At 45.4% G+C, this 18,114-nt stretch overlaps 1 protein-coding gene across 1 annotated transcript in view; it reads right to left on the minus strand.

Moving 5' to 3' along the window:
* Window positions 1-18,114, minus strand: part of ATP10D (ATPase, class V, type 10D) — a 67,292-nt gene that overhangs the window by 8,955 nt on the left and 40,223 nt on the right. Inside the window, exons 13-18 of the mRNA XM_015412761.1 lie at window positions 17,885-17,991; window positions 14,572-14,698; window positions 10,768-10,952; window positions 5,802-6,111; window positions 3,054-3,130; window positions 870-995 (exon numbers count right to left, since the gene is read on the minus strand). Of these exons, the coding sequence (XP_015268247.1) occupies window positions 870-995; window positions 3,054-3,130; window positions 5,802-6,111; window positions 10,768-10,952; window positions 14,572-14,698; window positions 17,885-17,991 (932 nt within the window). The remainder of the gene's footprint in view (window positions 1-869; window positions 996-3,053; window positions 3,131-5,801; window positions 6,112-10,767; window positions 10,953-14,571; window positions 14,699-17,884; window positions 17,992-18,114) is intronic.

Genomic DNA, 18,114 nt, shown 5'->3' on the forward strand with positions numbered 1-18,114 from the left:
GGCCAGTCGAGTGTAACACCAGTGACCGTGAACGAACAGCAGTTTGTTGAGGTGTCTGAACTGAGAAACTGCAAAATCACTTGCCATCACAGCCTGAAAACAAGGAGGAGGAAGAAGAAGAAGAGGAGGAGGAGATTGGATTTATACCCTGCCCTTCACTACCCAAAGGAGTCTCAGAGCGGCTTACAAACTCCCTTCCCCTCCCCACAACAGACACCCTGTGAAGTAGGTGGGGCTGAGAGAGCTCTGACAGAAACTGCTCTTTTTCAAGAACAGCTCTTGTCAGAATTACAGCTTGCCCAAGGTCATCCAGCCAGGTGCAAGTGGAGGAGTGGGGAATCAAACCCGGTTCTCCCAGATTAGAGTCCGCGCACTTAACCACTACACCAAACTGGCACTAAGCATTACCAGCAACCCTCCCAAATTCCAAATGGTTGCTCAACTCAGCATGAGCCAGTGTGCTGCAGTTCCAAGCTAGGACCCAGGAGACCTGGGTTCAAGTCCCCACTTATCTGGCACTCCCATGTAAATCCATATGATTAGAACGGCCAGCCTCTCTCAGAAATACTCCCCCAACTAAAAAACTACATAAAAGATCCCTTTGGTATGCTGAGATTCCTTACAAAGGAAGCCAGATTGTCACAATCCCTTATTAATGCTGACAGATAGTTGCATTTCTGGCGCAGACCATTTTTAATTGATTATTAGACGCCTCTGGAGCAGTGACCCTCGACCCAAGACAGATGGGCAGAAGCAATTTCTGCTGTCAGAGTCTGGATACTGAGTCTGCTAGTCCCCATTCTTGTTCGTAAACATTAAGTGTTGATTCCCTGGGCCCACAGCCAACACCATTCCTAGTAGCAACATACCAAATTCTTGTAGAAAAAATAAAGCACCATGTTGGCCAGTCGAGTGTAACACCAGTGACCGTGAACGAACAGCAGTTTGTTGAGGTGTCTGAACTGAGAAACTGCAAAATCACTTGCCATCACAGCCTGAAAACAAGGAGGAGGAAGAAGAAGAAGAGGAGGAGGAGATTGGATTTATACCCTGCCCTTCACTTGGAGTCTCAGAGCGGCTTACAAACTCCTTTCCCTCCCCCTCCCCACAACAGACACCCTGTGAGATAGGTGGGGCTGAGAGAGCTCTGACAGAAACTGCTCTTTTCAAGAACACCTTTGACAGAACTATGGCTTGCCCAAGGTCATCCAGCAGGTGCAAGTGAAGGAGTGGGGAATCAAACCCAGTTCCCCCAGATTAGAGTCTGAGCACTTAACCACTACACCAAACTGGAGTGAAAGGCTACTACGACAGCAGAAAGGGCTACTACATTTATCTTGCCTGGAACCAGTTTCCTCGTTTAACCCTATCTCTGTCGGCCTACTTCTCAAAACAAAATAACCTGTTAGAGTTCTAACCTCTCTCCTCTTTTCCTTAGCCATCAAACCTCAGTAATCACTGGATCAGTAGATAAAGAAGTATTTACCAGTTAACCCACCCTCTCTGTCCTTCTGCCTCAACATCACATTCTCCATTATCTCTATACCTTCCTCAGCCGCTCTTCTTTCCTTCAACAATTCTCTCAGTTAACAATCATTATAATAATCAGGTATTTTTATTTTTATCAATCATTGAGTTATTTATTTCCAACAAAGACCCTCTAACTATTTATCCTTGGTCACTTTTTCCATTCATGGGAATGAACCATTCACGTAACCACGGGAACACGCTGCATTCACACTCATGAATTTTGGCCATTTTGGTGCCTCAGAGATTATGGAAATTGCGGTAACCTTGTGATTACTGTTCACACACATAACACTGCTCCAATAAGCCAATGATTTGCCTGAAGACAACATGTGCTCCTCAAGGAAGCACAGAATATCCAGAGGCTATTTAGCGAAGATGTTTCGTGAAGCTGTTCACAGGCATACAAATTTGGGAAATTTGATCTCAGGATACATTCTTCTAATAATGTGGTCTGATTTCTTAGAAACTAGAGCCTGGCAAGAGGGGGACTTGAAATGATTTGCAGGGGAAGGAAAATCCCACAACCTGAAGAGTGATTAACACATGGAATTCACTGCCACAGGAGGCGGTGGCGGCTACAAGCATGGATGGCTTCAAGGGGGAATTAGATAAGCATATGGGGCAGAGGTCCATCGGTGGCTATTAGCCACAAGGTACAGATAGGAACTCTCAATCTGGGGCAAGTGACGCTCTGTATTTTTGGTGCTGGGGGGGGGGCAATAGTGGGAGGGCTTCTAGTGTCCTGGCCCCACTGCTGGACCTCCTGATGGTACCCGGTATTTTTTGGCCACTGTGTGACAAGAGTGTTGGACTGGATGGGCCATTGGCCTGACCCAACATTGGCTTCTCTTATGTTCTTATGTTAACCTTCCTTGCCCCTGCTTCCTTCCGTCCTACTTGCTCCTCTCTAATGGAGCTTTTGCTTACTCCAACTCTCTCCCATTGAGAGAGTTCCCTCCATCCTAGTGCTGCTTTCTCCCTTCAGCTGCTCCTGACTTTAAAAAAAAACCAAACCAAACTTGTTGGATTTCACCAGATTTGCACAAACACCCCATCTTTCCATGCCTGCTCTCATGGTGCAGATTTTTTAATCTACACATTCGGAATCAGATATATGAAATAACACAGAGCTGTCTACCATATGGTTTCCAGGGCACTTATGACTCAACAGCTTGGCTCAGTGGTTGGTGACTTAGACCAAGAAACCGGGATCTGGATCCTTGCCTGAATGAAGCTCATTGGTTCTTCATGGACCAGTCACTCTCTCAGCCTAGCCTGGATTTACAGGGTTGTTTCTGAAGGTTAAAGACGGTAACTTCCATGTACCCTGATTAAAGTGAGGAATTTTTTAAAAATGCTATTCTGTGAACTTGGGGGCCTTTTGGCACAGGCCACTGAAATCTTAAGCTTTCAGATACACAGCCTTGGATCCCACTGACAAATATACTGGGCTTCATGGTTCCGAGTGAAATGGACCAATAAGCAACCCTGCTTCTTCTGACGGTTCCCTCAGTCCTTCCTACCTGCATGCCTTCTTGGCCAGAGATTCCAATTCCCACATCAGCAACCTGGATCATGCTGACGTCATTGGCACCATCACCTTCCCAGAAAGGGGGGAAAAATTCACATGAAAGAGGCTTTGGAGCACTGTACACAGATAATACTGAAAAGTATATTGTAAGTCAAATCCGAGCATCCAGTCTTATTGACATGTAGGTTGCAAGCAAGTAGGGTGTTATCACTAATGAAAAATGGTGGAGACGGTTGCATGCCTGCTAAGGGTCTAGCTACACATGACGTTCAATATATGTAACGGAATTCCATTGTCTTTCTTAAAAGAAAAACAGTATTGATTTCAGAACAAAGTTTGAGTCCAGCGGCACCTTTAAGACCAATAAAATTTTATTATTTATTTATCTATTTTATTTATACTTTCAATTTCTATACTGCTCAATCCCGGAGGCTCTGAGCGGTTTACAAGCATTTGAGTATAAGCTTTTGGGTGGATGCACCCAAAAGCTTATACCCAGAATAAAACATTGCTGGTCTTAAAGGGGCTTCCTGGACTCAAACTTCGTTCTGCTGCTTCAGGCCAACATGGCCACCCACCTGAATCAATATTGATTTCAAGCAAAGAAGTGGCAGATGACGGTGGCGCTTGACCTTCGCCCCTGCCCAACGTTTCTTTACTCCAGCTTGTACTTCTCCAGTGCCATTTCCCCCAGAAGTAAACAGCTTTTAAACTCTAATAAGCGAGTTATACATTCCTCCTTAAAAAGCAAAATGCATTGGAAGGGTCAAGGGGGCTTTTCTTCCTTCCAGACATTAGGGGGTGCTCACTTCTAATAGGCAAAGTGATTTTTATCATGCTTGCCCTTAGAACGTGCCTGCATAATAGGTCATTAGTACTTTGGCTGTGGAGCTGCCGTGGCTCAAGTGGTTAAGACGCTGAACTGCAGGCTGTGGAAGGTCAGTAGTTCGGCAGTTCGAGACCCGAGTGCTGCATGACGGAGTGAGCTCCTGTCTCTAGTTCCAGCTCCTGCCAACCTAGCAGGTCGAAAGCAAGAAATTGCAAGTAGATAAATAGGTACCGCTTCGGTGGGAAGGTAACAGCGTTCCGTGCACCTTGGCGTTTAGTCATGCTGGCCACATGACCACGGAAACGTCTACGGACAGCGCTGGCTCTTAAGCTTTGGAAACGGAGATGAGCACCGCAACCCTAGAGTTGGATTCGACTGGCTTTCGAGCAAGGGAACCTTTACCTTTACCTTTTACTTTGGCTGTATATGATCTTCTTTCCAGGAAAGCGTGAAGACATGTATCTGTTCAAAGGGACTGCCTGAGCAATTGATTTCCAAGGTGGCTTGCAATCACAAGGAATCTGTAATTTTTATAGATCGAAACATGGGCTTCACATGAAGGAGGAGGAGGAGGAGGAGATTGAATTTATACCCTGCCCTTCCCTCAGAGTCTCAGAGCAGCTTACAATCTCCTTCCCTTCCTCTCCCCACAACAGATATCCTGTGAGGTAGGGTGGGGCTGAGAGAGCACTGAGAGAACTGCTCTGAGAGAACTGTGGCTTGCCCAAGGTCACCCAACAGCTGCACGTGGAGGAGTGGGGAATCAAACCTGGTTCTCCCGAATCAGAGTCCGCGCTCTCAACCACTACACCAAACTAGCATACATGGTATGTAGCTCACCTCTTAGTGGTTTAGGCAGACACGGGGGACCTGGGCTTCTACAGCCTTTGTCCAGCTCTCTGGTGTTGCTACTGCTGGAAATGCCTACCCTATGCCAGTGGGGGCCGGGAACATGCGGGGATGGGACGTGTATGCTAGCGAGGGTTCCTGAGGTTGCCAGTTGTTGAGATGCAGAGAGACCATGAGACACAGAGCCCCCTGAGGAAGGGTGCTTTTGGGCAGTGCCACTTGTAACTCCTTCTGGTTGGTGGGGTTTCTCCTCTCCAGGACAGCTAGAATGTGGCTCCCAGTTCTGGTTGTGCATCTGCTGACTGGGGAGAGGACCACCCAGGCATGCTGGATCCTCCCTTCTTTACATAGTTCCAGGCAGCCACAGCCAACAGCTGAAACCCATTAGCATATTAGGCCGCAGCCCCATGTTGCCAGAAGTGTGGTCATCCAGCCACACCCACCTTTCCCTTCTTATTCTGTTTACCTTGTTTGTTGTCAAAACCCAGGGCCTTTTTTTGGAAGCAGGGACTCCTTTGCATATTAGGCCACACACCCCTACTGTAGCCAATCCTAATGAGTTTCTGCTGTTGGGTGTGGCCTATTATGCTAATGGGTTCCTGCTGGGTGTGGCCAACTCAGGAGCCAGCCGGAACTCTGTTCCTGTGCGTTCCTGCCCCAAAATAGCCCTGGTTCCATGACAATTTGGAAAGAGGAAACGATTCCTCTTGTGTCGCTTCCCCATAGCACACGGCATCACCCTGGGGCTGCCAGCTGTTCTGATCCAGGAACCAGAATATATTGTCATACACATGAAGGTCCTTTATGAGCAAAACTCTCCACTTGCTGCACTTGAGGAAGGCAACCCACATAGGCAACGCCAGGGAGATGCACACCAGAGTACTTGTAACCTGCACGAACTAGGGCAATCATCATCCCCATCATTATTATTATGAGCACAACTGCTTACGAGCTACCTACGCAGCTCACAGTTAACCCAAGTGCCCTAGAACTACTTCCCAAGTCAGTTTTCCAGTTATCAAAACACGGCACTTAGGCACCCCTACAAGACGGGTGACTCACCTACAGCCATAGTCATCACACCGAGATCCTTTCTCACCAGCTTCACCAGCTGGCTCTTCTGCAGGGGTGTCGCCCTGCAGCAGATGACGGCCCGCACCCGTGCCGTGAGCTGCAGGAATTTGGGCCGTGTCGTTTCGTGCAAGGCGAAGGCTAAGGTCGGTCCGTCTATAATCAGGCCAGCGCTGAGCTGGGGGATGTGGTCCACCGAAGTTCTGGGGACGTTCAAAATGTCTGTGATGCAGCTTCCTTTGGGATGGAGATTGACCTTCATTTCTTCTAAGATGTTTTCAATCAGCTGTTCACAGGCCTCCTGGATGGGAAAAGTGAGATAATAATTTGATCTTGGCTTCGGTGCATGAAATTGAGCAAACTCCGTAGGACGGCGGAAGACAGGAGGGCCTGGCATGAAGCGGTCCATGGGGTCGCGAAGAGTCGGATTGACTGTGCGACTGAACAACAACCAAAAAACGATGCCTTGGCAACAGCACACACTGCCCTGAGGCTGAAGGAATGAGCATGGGGTGTGTGTGTGGTGAGTTGAACATTACAACTCTGTACTTCCCCCTTTAAAACAAATCACACTGGATGAATTTTACAGCTTGTCATGTGTACACAATACGTTATGGGTGTTCTTTAACCAGAACCAGGGGTATGTATAGATTCACTGGAAAGTGGGGTGGGTAGAGAATGCGCTACAAAATGTTTTACTAGACCATCATAATGGGAGAAGTCATCATAATAATGAGGAATTTCACATTACCCTTTTTAACCCGTTTTGAAGCTGTTTTTGATCCGTCATGGAGTAAACCGGTATAGGGCTGCCATTTCACACATGGCTTTCCCCTTCCGGTAAAGAGCTGGATCTGAAGCGGTTCGCCATTTCAGACTGCACCGCTTTCCCCCCGCCATTTTTCACCTGTGCGGGCGATCTCCAGCTTTTTTTTTTTTAACATTTGCTTTAGAGCGCTATAGCACTATAACAAAACACTCCAGGCATTCCAATGAGGTTGATATAATGCTGTTGCGTTATACCGTTATAGTGCTATAAAGCAAATGTTCCCCCCACAAAAAAAAAGCCAGAGATCGCCCGCGCGGGCGAAAAACGCCGGGAAAAAGCGCATCGGAACCGGGAGAGGAAACCGAAGACTACTTGGAAGCGGTTGACAGGTAAAACGCTTCAGCCCCGTTTCCTAAACGGGACAGAAGCGTTTGTGTCTGAAATTACAAATACCGTATTTTTCGGACCATAAGACGCACCTGACCTTAAGACGCACCTAGTTTTTAAAGGAGGAAAACAGGGAAAAAAATATTTTGAACCTTCGGTCCATAAGACGCACTCACTTTTCCTCCCACTTTTTTTGGAAGAAAAAGTGAGTCTTATGGTCCAAAAAATACGGTATATTCTGATAGGGAACCGGTTCTAAAACGGTTCTGTCTGAAATGACAGACCAGAAACCGTTTGGGAACCATTCGTCTTCCGGATTATATCGTCTGTCTGAAATTCCTCTGTAACTTCTGTAACGCAGCTTGATCAAATGTTCAGGAAATGAGCCACAGGCTTGGTTTGGGCTTCATTTAGAGAAGGAGACCACACAGTAGCATCGAAAAATCCAGGCTTAAAGGAGACCCTGGAAATTTTTTATTTTTTAAAAAAAAATCTGATTCACGTGAGATACCAGTATGAAATCGTGCCTTCTGGGTTTTTTTCTTTTTTGCCATCAAACTGCAACTGATTTGTGGTGATCTCACAGGGCGTTTGAGGCGAGAGACAGTTCAGAGGCGGTTGGCCATGGCCTGCCTCTGCGTCACGACCCTGGACTTCCTTGGTGGTCCCCCATCCAAATACTAACCACGGCCAGCCCTGCTTAGCTTCCAAGATCGGGCTAGCCTGAGCGATCCAGGTGCCGCGTGTACAGATGTGCTAACTTCTAAATTATGGGGAAACAAAGAAACCCCAACTGCTAAAAAAAGGCACAACACACCAGGAGTTTCTCTTGCTTAACTGAAATAACTCTGAAATAAACAAGAGGTTAGCAGAAAATCATGCACAGTGAGATTCTAAGAACACATGTCTGAGAGTAAGTCCCACTGAGTAGACCTGTTTAGGACTGCTCACAAATTGTGCCAGGGGTAATAGGACTGGGAGCTGGATGTGAGCTAGTATCCTAAGACTGGTGAACCTGACAACCCCAGGCATTCACTAAACAGGGGGGGGGGGGGGGAGAGGGAGAGAGAACGCAGTCATCTTTGCTCCCGCTCTCCCTCCCTGTGCATTGAGTGAATGTGTGGGACTGCTGTGTGCACCAGTAGTAGTCTGGTGGTAGATTACTACCAGTAGTAGTCTACTTTCACAGTAATGCACAGTGTCCATGTCTCATCAAAGAAGTAGCTGGGAAAGAAGCATTATATGACAAATGATTTTTTTTAATGTGCTAGTCTAAATTCATCAGTGACACATCTGGGAAACCTGCATTTCTCATCTCCAGTGTCTGCAAAAAATCTTTTCCCTACTAATTTATAATATCCTTTCACTCTGTCTCACAGTCTGTTTTCACCTTCACTTCTTTTTTTAAAAAAATTATTTTTAACAAATTTTCAAAACATTACATAGATCATCATCTTAAGTTTTTCACATTTTTAGAGTTGTCCGTCTATAATTTACATCTTAATACAATTGGGAAGGCTCACCTTCTCACTAATACAAAGTTAATTCGTTTGACGTTCTATCCAGTCATATACCTTACACCACCTTTGATTTTGATATTTTTGGTCCTTATTTTGCAATATTTGGCTCAAATTATCCATTTGAGCTAACTCCAAAAGATTAGATACTAGGTCCTCTTTCGAGGGTAAATTATCCGTTTTCCAATTTCTCGCCACAAGTATACGTGCTGCAGTCACTATATATACTATCAGGTATTTATCTTGTTTTTTATAACCTCTGGGAATTATGTTCAGTAAATATATCTCAGGCACAAGTTCCACCTTTATATTCAAAATTTCATAAATAATTCTTTGCACCAATTTCCAAAATTTACGTAGCTTATAACAATTCCACCACATATGATAGAAGGTCCCCACATTTGCAACAGTTACTACCCATTTGAGGAAAACATTTTGCAATTTTGTCTGGGGACCAGTACCACCTGTGATACATTTTATAGATATTTTCTTTATAAGCTACCGCTCTCATAAATTTCATTGTTTGCCATATACTATCCCATTGGTCATCATCTATCTGTTTTCCCATATCTTGCATCCAAGATATCATTACCGCTTTAACGTTTTCGTCTAGCTCATATTCTTCTAACAAGAATCTATATAGTTTCTGAATTAATTTGTCACCTTCACTTCTTGAAGTCACCTTTAACAGTTATGCATAAGTCTTGTAAGAAACAACATCTCCCAAAACAGATTTGAAATAGAATCACATAACCTCAGTATATCCACCAGAGGGCATCATGTTCATATACAAAAAGGAACCGCCTTCCTTTTTTTTTTTTTGGAAGGCTGTTTTCTTTACCAAAGGACTGAACAGTTCCAAAGAGAGAGAGAAAAGATTTCTCTCCATCAGAAAGGCATAAGTAGATTAATTTTCTGGAATACTCTACGTAATGCCATTTTAATGAGATAATTCTCAGCACATTAGTGCTAATCAAGCTGGGCCGCAGGAAGATATGACAAAGAGCAACTTACAAAAAAATGACATTTGTTCCAATTTCCAAGACAAAAAGCCTTCTAATCTGTACGGCTAACGTAATTTACTGTCTAACTTTTTGAAAGGCATTTTACAAGCGCCGACTCAAATGTAGATCGTTCCAGAGGGCGGCCACGTCGGTGTGCAGAAGAACAGCTAGATTGGAGTCCGGCACCAACCTTAAGAGACCAACAAGATTCTTGGCACCTTCGAGAGCCAGAGCTCACTTCATCAGATACGACTCAGAATAGAGACCTCTGAGCACTTCTATCCCAATCGGAAAGCGGGAGGGGTGTTGCAAAGAAGGAATTCATGAGGCAGGGGTACCATGTGCATTGTAATCAGTTTGATTAGAGCCGAGGAGAAATGCCTAGGGGCGGGAAATGAGAGTCTGTAGTGAGATAAGAATCCTATGACCCTATTCGGGGGGCCTCCCCCCACCGTGTGTGGGGGTTTTCCATCGTTCTGAACTTGTGAACGAACTCCTGAATGAATGTACCATTACCTGCAGCGTTACTAGGGTCCTAGCAAACTACGGAGGGGAGGGGAGTTTCTGGGTTCCCTTGGGCCCAGCTAGTGGCTGCATGGGTCTGGGAGGTGATGACAAGCATAAGCTATCGCTGTTGCCTTCTCCCATCCTGCTCCTGGCCCTTTGGCTCTTACTCTGTGGCTTACAGCCTGTGACCCTTGAATGAGCCAGCTATGGAGTCCCAACCAGCCCAAGGAATGTTGTTCTTCTGTCTGTTTGATGTGTTTATCATGGGGTTTTTTTTGTTGCTGCTGTTAGCCATTTTGGCTTCCTTTGGAGAGAAGGTAAAGGTAAAGGTTCCCTTGCTCGAAAGCCAGTCGAGTCCGACCCTAGGGTTGCGGTGCTCATCTCCGTTTCAAAGCTGAAGAGCCAGCGCTGTCCGAAGACATTTCCGTGGTCATGTGGCCGGCATGACTAAACAACAAGGCGCATGGAATGCTGTTACCTTCCCACCAAAGCAGTACCTATTTATCTACTTGCAATTTCTTGCTTTCGAACTGGTAGGTTGGCAGGAGCTGGAACTAGAGACGGGAGCTCACTCCGTCATGCGGCAACCCGGGTCTTGAACTGCTGAACTACTGACCTTCCACAGCCTGCAGTTCAGCGTCTTAACCACTTGAGCCACCGCAGCTCCACATTGGAGAGCAAAGTGAGATATAAATACTTGAATAAAAGGACTGCGTTGCAGCAGTGCACTTGAATCGACAGAGGAAAGATTACAGCAGCCCAGACATTTTCACCTGACTATCAGACTTGAGAGTGAAGAGCTTGTCGACCGGTTCCAGTAATCTACAGGAATGGGCTACATTCACAGCAGTCTCCTGTTTATCACCCGTCAGCATCCAGATGGTGATCCCAGCTCTCCTGAGGGATGCTATGGTGTCTGGAACACCCTCTTGCAAGCGATCTTCAACCCCAGTGGCCCCTGTGACATCAATCACATGGATTTAAGAGAAAGAAAACAAACACATTAGAATGCTAGCTGTGGGTGTGTCAGCTAGCTGCCATAGAAGACTGTGTACCAATAGTCCTTCCCCCCCCCCCAAAACCGCTGCCAGGCATCTGCGCATGCCCTGTCTTCCCCGTGTATTGTCTTGTGCCATGCATTCCTGTCTGTAAACGCTAGGCAACGCTTATCTGCAAGGTTAACAGGTGTGTGGAGGAGCCGCTTCGCTTGAAGTATAATGAACTGCTACCGTGTGAAGCTGTAATTGTTTATGATTTAGGAAACGTTGATTCTCAGCCTTTTGAGCGCGAACCTAGGAACCTGCCCGCTCGGCGGGAACCAAGATCATTGGTGAATGCCCTTGCCCACCCTGGCCCAGGTATTCTGGACAGTGAACTTGTTCCTGCTCTATCATGGCTTTAATAAAATACTACTTTGTATAAACGTGTATTGGACTTATAGCTGTGGGGGACCGGACAGGGTGACAGTTACACCAAGTTGAGAAAAATTCGTGTTTCTCCTAAACAAAATATGGCAAAGCTTTGAAATCTCAGGTCATGATTAAGGGTGTGCAAAGAACCCCCCAAAACAGTATTTCTCAAGTCCAGATATACTGAACCCGAAAAATATTGGTATTTCCCAATATTACCGAATCCCAATACTGGTATGGCATTCGGATTCAGGAAATATTTGGGAAACCTGATTTTTTTTGGTCCCATTATACCCTATAGGGATCATTATAGTCAATGGTCCCCAACTCCATAGGGCATTTGGGGCTCTGTGCGGGGGACTGTTTTTTGAGGTAGTGGAACCAAATTTGCAGCAAAGCACCACATTTGCACCAAGTTTGCTCCTCACCCCCCCCCCAAGTTAAAAAAAGGTTGGACCAAAGGGTCCCATTCTATGGGCCCCTAAAGAAGTCGTGCGACTCTGTGGCGAGTGAACTCCGAAGGCATTTAAAGGGTTTGCAGTCCCTTTAAACATCTCCAAGAGGCAAGTTCACCCAGAAGGCATTTAAAGGGACTGCGAGCCCTTTAAACGCCTTCCGGGTGAACTCGCTGCAGAGTTGTGCAGCTTGGAGAAGGCATTTAAAGGCACCACAATCCCTTTAAACACTCTTTAAGTTCATCTATCTGGCAGTCCTGAAAATCCCAAAAATATGGGTGGCCCTGAAAATCCCTAAAAATGACTTGGCCATTTCTGATAGACGAACAATATCCAAAATCTATATCTAGTTTAATTGGGTATTTTTTCGGCTCAGATTTAGCCAAATGCATACCCCTAGTCACCATCCAAACCCATGCAAGTGGCCCGGTTCCCTAAGATTTCCAAAATGTTTTGATCACCAGGAGGCTTTTGCATTTAGGACTAATTTATGTGGTTTAACAAATCCAAACCCAAGGAACAGATTTTGTGTATGAATTTTTTTTGTGTGAAGACTTTGAGAAAAGAAGTCAGGAGGAAAACCCACAAAGATCAGGGCTGATTTTGCAGTATCGGAACATACATTTGTTGTATCTTGGTTTGATTTGTGAAGACACTGCAGTAATGACTCCAGCTGAAATCAGAGCAGCTGTGAAAGAACATGGGGCATTTATCATCCCTGTTTTTCAGTCAGTCTCTTTTTGGAAGAAAACAGGTGGGAAAGTTAGGCTAGAATCCTGTGCGGTATGTTCAGGTACAAATGGTTCATGACCAGTTGGCACCCTGAAATTGGACCTTGTCAGGCCATAACAGGATTTCAAAACTCAGGGGCTTTCACTGAGATGTGTCTGGGCTGTACCACTTCCAACCGCAGGTGGATGCTCAGAGAAATATTCCCTCCACATAGAAAACAATCAAGCTGGGGGGGCGGGGGGGGGGGGAGGAAGAAAGGTTCCAGCTTAAATTTTCTGCAAATGGCTATTTTTAATTTATGATGGAGCATTCCTTCCTGAATTGGAAGTGCATAAAACCAGACATGCCACTGGAAGGGGAAAAAATCACAAAACCATGACCGACTTATTTCAGCCATGTCATGTGGAAGAACTCACTAGAAAAAGCAATTGTGCTTGGATTGGTTAACGGCAAAAGGAAACCTGGCCTCCAAAGAACACAGTGGCTAGAAACCACAGAAGTCGACACCAGCCTGAGCAGGGAACAACTCAAAGAAACAGTACAAGATTGGAAAACGTGGGGAGAGCTGGCCCACAGAATCGCCAAGAGTTGAACACGACTGCATGGCTAACAACAACATTCCTTCCTGTCAGTCCTCGCATGCAATGTGACATGTTATTGCCTAGATACAGATTTACCACTTTGGTCAAATCAGGACTATGTCACCACAAGGGATTCTGGGTCCAACCCTGTGTTTGCAACATGTTTGACTGGCAGGTCACTTTAAAATGGGGAAATGCAGAAAGGCCAGTGAGCAGATCTAGGTGCCTCTCTCTCCCCCTACCCTTTCTTCCTGCAAAAAACTGAACTGGTGGGGGGAGGAGGGAGACTGGTGTACACCAGCAAAGAGAATTAACCTGTCATTTGCTGGCATGGTCTGACCTAGCTGGTTTTCCTACTGGATTTCAAATGTGAATCTACAGCACAGAGCCAGATCACAGAGGGTGAAACCCCCCCACTTTTCTTTCTGATTTGTCTCCATCACTGCTTTCTTTTTTTCTTTTTTTTTTAAATCTTTTTATCAATGTTATAATAACTTTGTAATAAACAGTTAACCACAATAGAAATATACAATGTAACAACTGCAAACTAGTACAATATAGTAAATGTTGCACAGTAGAATACGATATATATAGAACTCCGTTTAAAACTTTGTTTTTAACATTTTTAATCACCAAATCTCTTCTTGTTGTGACAAGTGTTATAATATTGGAATCCATATCGATATAAAATGAGATAGTGTTTCTTAAGAGAGTGTTTTGTCTAGATGATTTGCTATTTTAGCCATTACCTACAACTCCATCATTGCTTTCATGTCACTTCCCCCCACTCCAGGTTGGGGGAAAGCTAGAAAAAAGGACACTCAGTTCACAGTGACCCAGTGAGAGGGCGTGCTAGAGAGGCCCTGTCTGTTCACAGCTTCCCCCCATCCAAAGTGAGCGAGTTCCTTCTCTCACTTACGCTGTGCTCGCAGACTCCCCCTTGCCTTTTTGAAGCCACACTAAAACTGTACGATTGTTTGCTATGTCTAATACATAGCCTCAGGACCCAATATAATTTATTTTATACACGCCCACACATAATCTAGCAATATATAATATATTGTACTATATATTATACGTAGCTATTCCACTGGTGAAAAAGGAAGGAAGGGGTCCCCTTTGACCACCAAGAAGGCTATGCTGGGAAATAATAGGGTTTCCATGGAGAAAAGCCATATAGGGAAAGGATACTAATACGGAAGGGAACTGGCCAAGACTGAGTGAGCGGTGAAGCTTTCTTTTTCAGAAAATCTTTTTGCTCCTTCTTCCACCAAAGAACATGCTGTTGCTGTCAAAAGCAAATCTTGAATCCAGACTTGTGTCTCGACCGATGTACACTTCGATTAGATCGGAGTCTGTATTTTGAAGTATTTAGTAGAAAACATGGTTTTCCGACTCACCGAGCAAAGTTAAATTGGTCTCAAGCCTCAAGGCGGACTCAAGGAGCAGTTCCTCCCTGCTATCTATATCACTTTCAGCTACAAAATGCTCCTTTAACCACTCCTCGTACTCCGAGTCGCTCATTACCTGCAGAATCGGTAGACATGTGGACTTGTCAAAACAATACAAATTAAAATATCTGGAAAATCGCAAAACCGATGATTCTCATCAGTCAGTCAATCCAATACTGTATAAGTCATTTAAACATAATGACAGTTAAAAAGAAATGCTGTTCATAATCAGTCAGGACTGATGCTGTTACTTTCTCCAGAATTATGGGAGTTAGGAAAGCAACTGGAAACTTCAAGATTTATATGGCAATGAGACAAGCTTCCAGAGCCAAGACAGGGGAGTGCTTGCTGCTAAATGACAATTTAGATGCAGTGGGTGTTTCAGAAACATGGTGGAATTGGAGAAATCAATGGGATACAGTCATCCCCGGGTATAAGCTCTATAGGCAGGTCAGGGAAGGATGTGATGGGGGAAGCGTTGCAGTGTAGATCAAAGAAGGCATATGGTCAAATAGGTTAGAAAACATTACAGGAATGCTCTCTCCAACAGAAGTGATATGGGTGGAAATACTGAGTCCTAAAGGTTACTTAAAAATGGGGGTGTAGCATCCCCTATCGCAGCGGTTCTCAACCTGTGGGTCGCGACCCCTTTGGGGGTCGAACGACCCTTTCACAGGGGTTGCCTAAGACCATCGGAAAACAGTAGCAAAATTACAGTTATGAAGTAGCAACGAAAATAATTTTATGGTTGGGGGTCACCACAACATGAGGAACTGTATTAAAGGGTCACGGCATTAGGAAGGTTGAGAACCCTGTAGGATCAAACCCTTGAGGCTAATCTCGAGATGGAGAAGGAAATAACAGAGGTGACTAAAGGAGATGACGTTGTGATACTGGGTGACTTTGCCACCTGCACACTGACAGGATAAACGTGTGCTTGAGTTATAAAGGAGATTCCTAGACATCACAAATGACTGTGCACTGGAATAGCTGGTCACAGAGCCAACCAAAGGGGTAGTGACCTTGGATTTAGTTCTGGGCAGGGATCAAGACCTGGGAGGGAGGTAGAGGTTGCACCAGTTGGGAACAGGGGTGTGCGCGCGCACGAAATTGGTATTTTTTGGGTTCGTGTATACCAACCCCCCAAAAATATTGGTATTTATTTCTTTATAAATTGGATTTGCTAGGTCGCCCTTCCCTACAAGTAGGTCTTAGGGCGGCTTGCAACAGAATAATATACAATCTCAGATTAAAATAAGTTAGAACAGACCAATAAATACCAATATATAAAACAACTTAACCAAAAAATGGCAAAAATACAACATATGTAAGATGGCGGATAAAGTTCCAACACCCCAGCCTCCCTGTGGGGGAGGGGTGACGAGGGATAGGGACTTGTGTGAGAGTGCTAAAGAATGCCCCCGTATATACCAATATTCCCAAATCCCAATATTGGCATGATACTGGGATTGGGGAAATAATCGATATTGCCAAATTTGACCTGCTCCATACCTCCCCTCCCCTCCCAGAGTTGCCTCAGTGATAGGAGCAGGGCTATTTTTCGGCAGGAACGCACAGGAACACACAAGGTATAGCTAGGGGCTCTGGGGCAAGTGATGCTCTGTCTTCTTGGTGCTTGGGGGGGGTCAACAGTGGGAGGGCTTCTAATGTCCTGGCCCCACTGGTGGACCTTCTGATGGCACTGGTATTTCTGGCCACTGTGTGACACAGAGTGTTGGACTGGAGGGGCCTTTGGCCTGATCCAACATTGGCGTCTCTTATGTTCTTAGTTCCGGCTGGCTCCCACGTTGGCCACACCCAGCAGGCAGGAACTCATTAGCATAATAGGCCACACCCAACAGCAGAAACTCATTAGGATTGGCTACGTTAGGGGTGTGTGGCCTAACATGCAAAGGAGTTCCTGCTACAAAAAAGCCCTGGGTTTTGGCAACAAACAAGGTAAACTGAATAGCAAGCAAAAGGTGGGTGTGGCTGGATAACCACACTTCTGGTAATATGGGAGTGCGGCCTAATGCGCTAATGAGCAGTGCTGTCAGGGGTGTGGCCCAATATGCTAATGAGTTCCTGCTGTTGGGTGTGGCCTATTATGCTAATGAGTTCCTGCTGGGCTTTTTCTACAAAAAGAGCCCTGGATAGGAGGGAAGGCATTTAAGGCATTTAAAGAGACCCCATGTCCGTACAAGTGGCTTCTCTGTTGTGGCCCCCATTTTATGGAACTGTCTGCCCGAGGGGGTCAGGAAGGTCCCCGCTCTCCTGGCTTTTCTGCACACCATGCACAACTGATGATCCAAGAGGGTTTCTCTACGCAGGCAGTGGCCTTGCAGTGTGCTAAGAGATTCACAGAGTTCCTTAGGGACGGTGGTCTATACTACCACATATAGGCTTGCTGACACCAGGATCCCGCTATGGAATTTTGCATCATTGGATGTGTCATGTTAGTACTTATGCTTTACTTCTGGTTTTTAGACTTCTGGTTGGTTCTACAACCCGAATCCTATTGCATTGTTTGCTGAATGTCCCACCCGTCAATGGTCTTTTCAGGGCTCTTTTTGTAGAAAAAGCCCAGCAGGAACTTATTAGCATAATAGGCCACACCCAACAGCAGGAACTCATTAGCATATTGGGCCACACCCCTGACAGCACAGCTCATTAGCACATTAGGTCACACCCACATGTTACCAGAAGTGTGGCCATCCAGCCACACCCACCTTTTGCTTGTTATTCTGTTTACCTTGTTTGTTGTCCAAACCCAGGGCTTTTTTTTTTAGCAGGAACTCCTTTGCATGTTAGGCCACGCACCCCTAATGTAGCCAACCCTAATGAGTTTCCGCTGTTGGGTGTGGCCTATTATGCTAATGAGTTCCTGCTGGGCGTGGCCAACTTGGGAGCCAGCCGGGACTCCGTTCCTGTGCGTTCCTGCCCAAAAATAGCCCTGGTCTTGACTCACTCTGTGAGAAAGGTAGACGATGAACAACACAAATAAATAATTAAATAAAAATAAAAATAAAATGGAGAGCTGTCCTGCCACTGCAGTGAATGGATTCTCCATCTGTTCTCTGAATAGGAACTGTGCCCCTGTGCTTCCAGATCAGGTACTGCCACAGGGACCGTGCCGCGGTTGCTCACCAGTGTCTCTGAATTAGATTTTCAGCTTGGGAAAAGATACCTACCTAATACAAAGGCTGCCTTATCCTGACAAGAGTAAAACAATTGTTTTCTCAGCTTTCTACTATTGTCTTACCTTTGAAGCTACACAGAGAGTGCGCAGCCCTTTCCTGGCATATTCATTTAAGTGTCTCTGAGTTTTTTCCTTAATTCTGTGCTTTCGCATATCTACCTTTTTAATACCTGAGGATTAAAAGGAATAAGCAAATACATATGTAATACACCAAACGTATTAATAGCCTTTGCAAACTAGATCAATTAATCCTAAACAGAATTAACCCTTCTAAATCCCCTGAAGTCAAGGGG

This window comes from Gekko japonicus, unplaced genomic scaffold, assembly GCF_001447785.1.
Source record: "Gekko japonicus isolate JY-2015 unplaced genomic scaffold, Gekko_japonicus_V1.1 scaffold682, whole genome shotgun sequence".
Taxonomy (NCBI): domain Eukaryota; kingdom Metazoa; phylum Chordata; class Lepidosauria; order Squamata; family Gekkonidae; genus Gekko; species Gekko japonicus.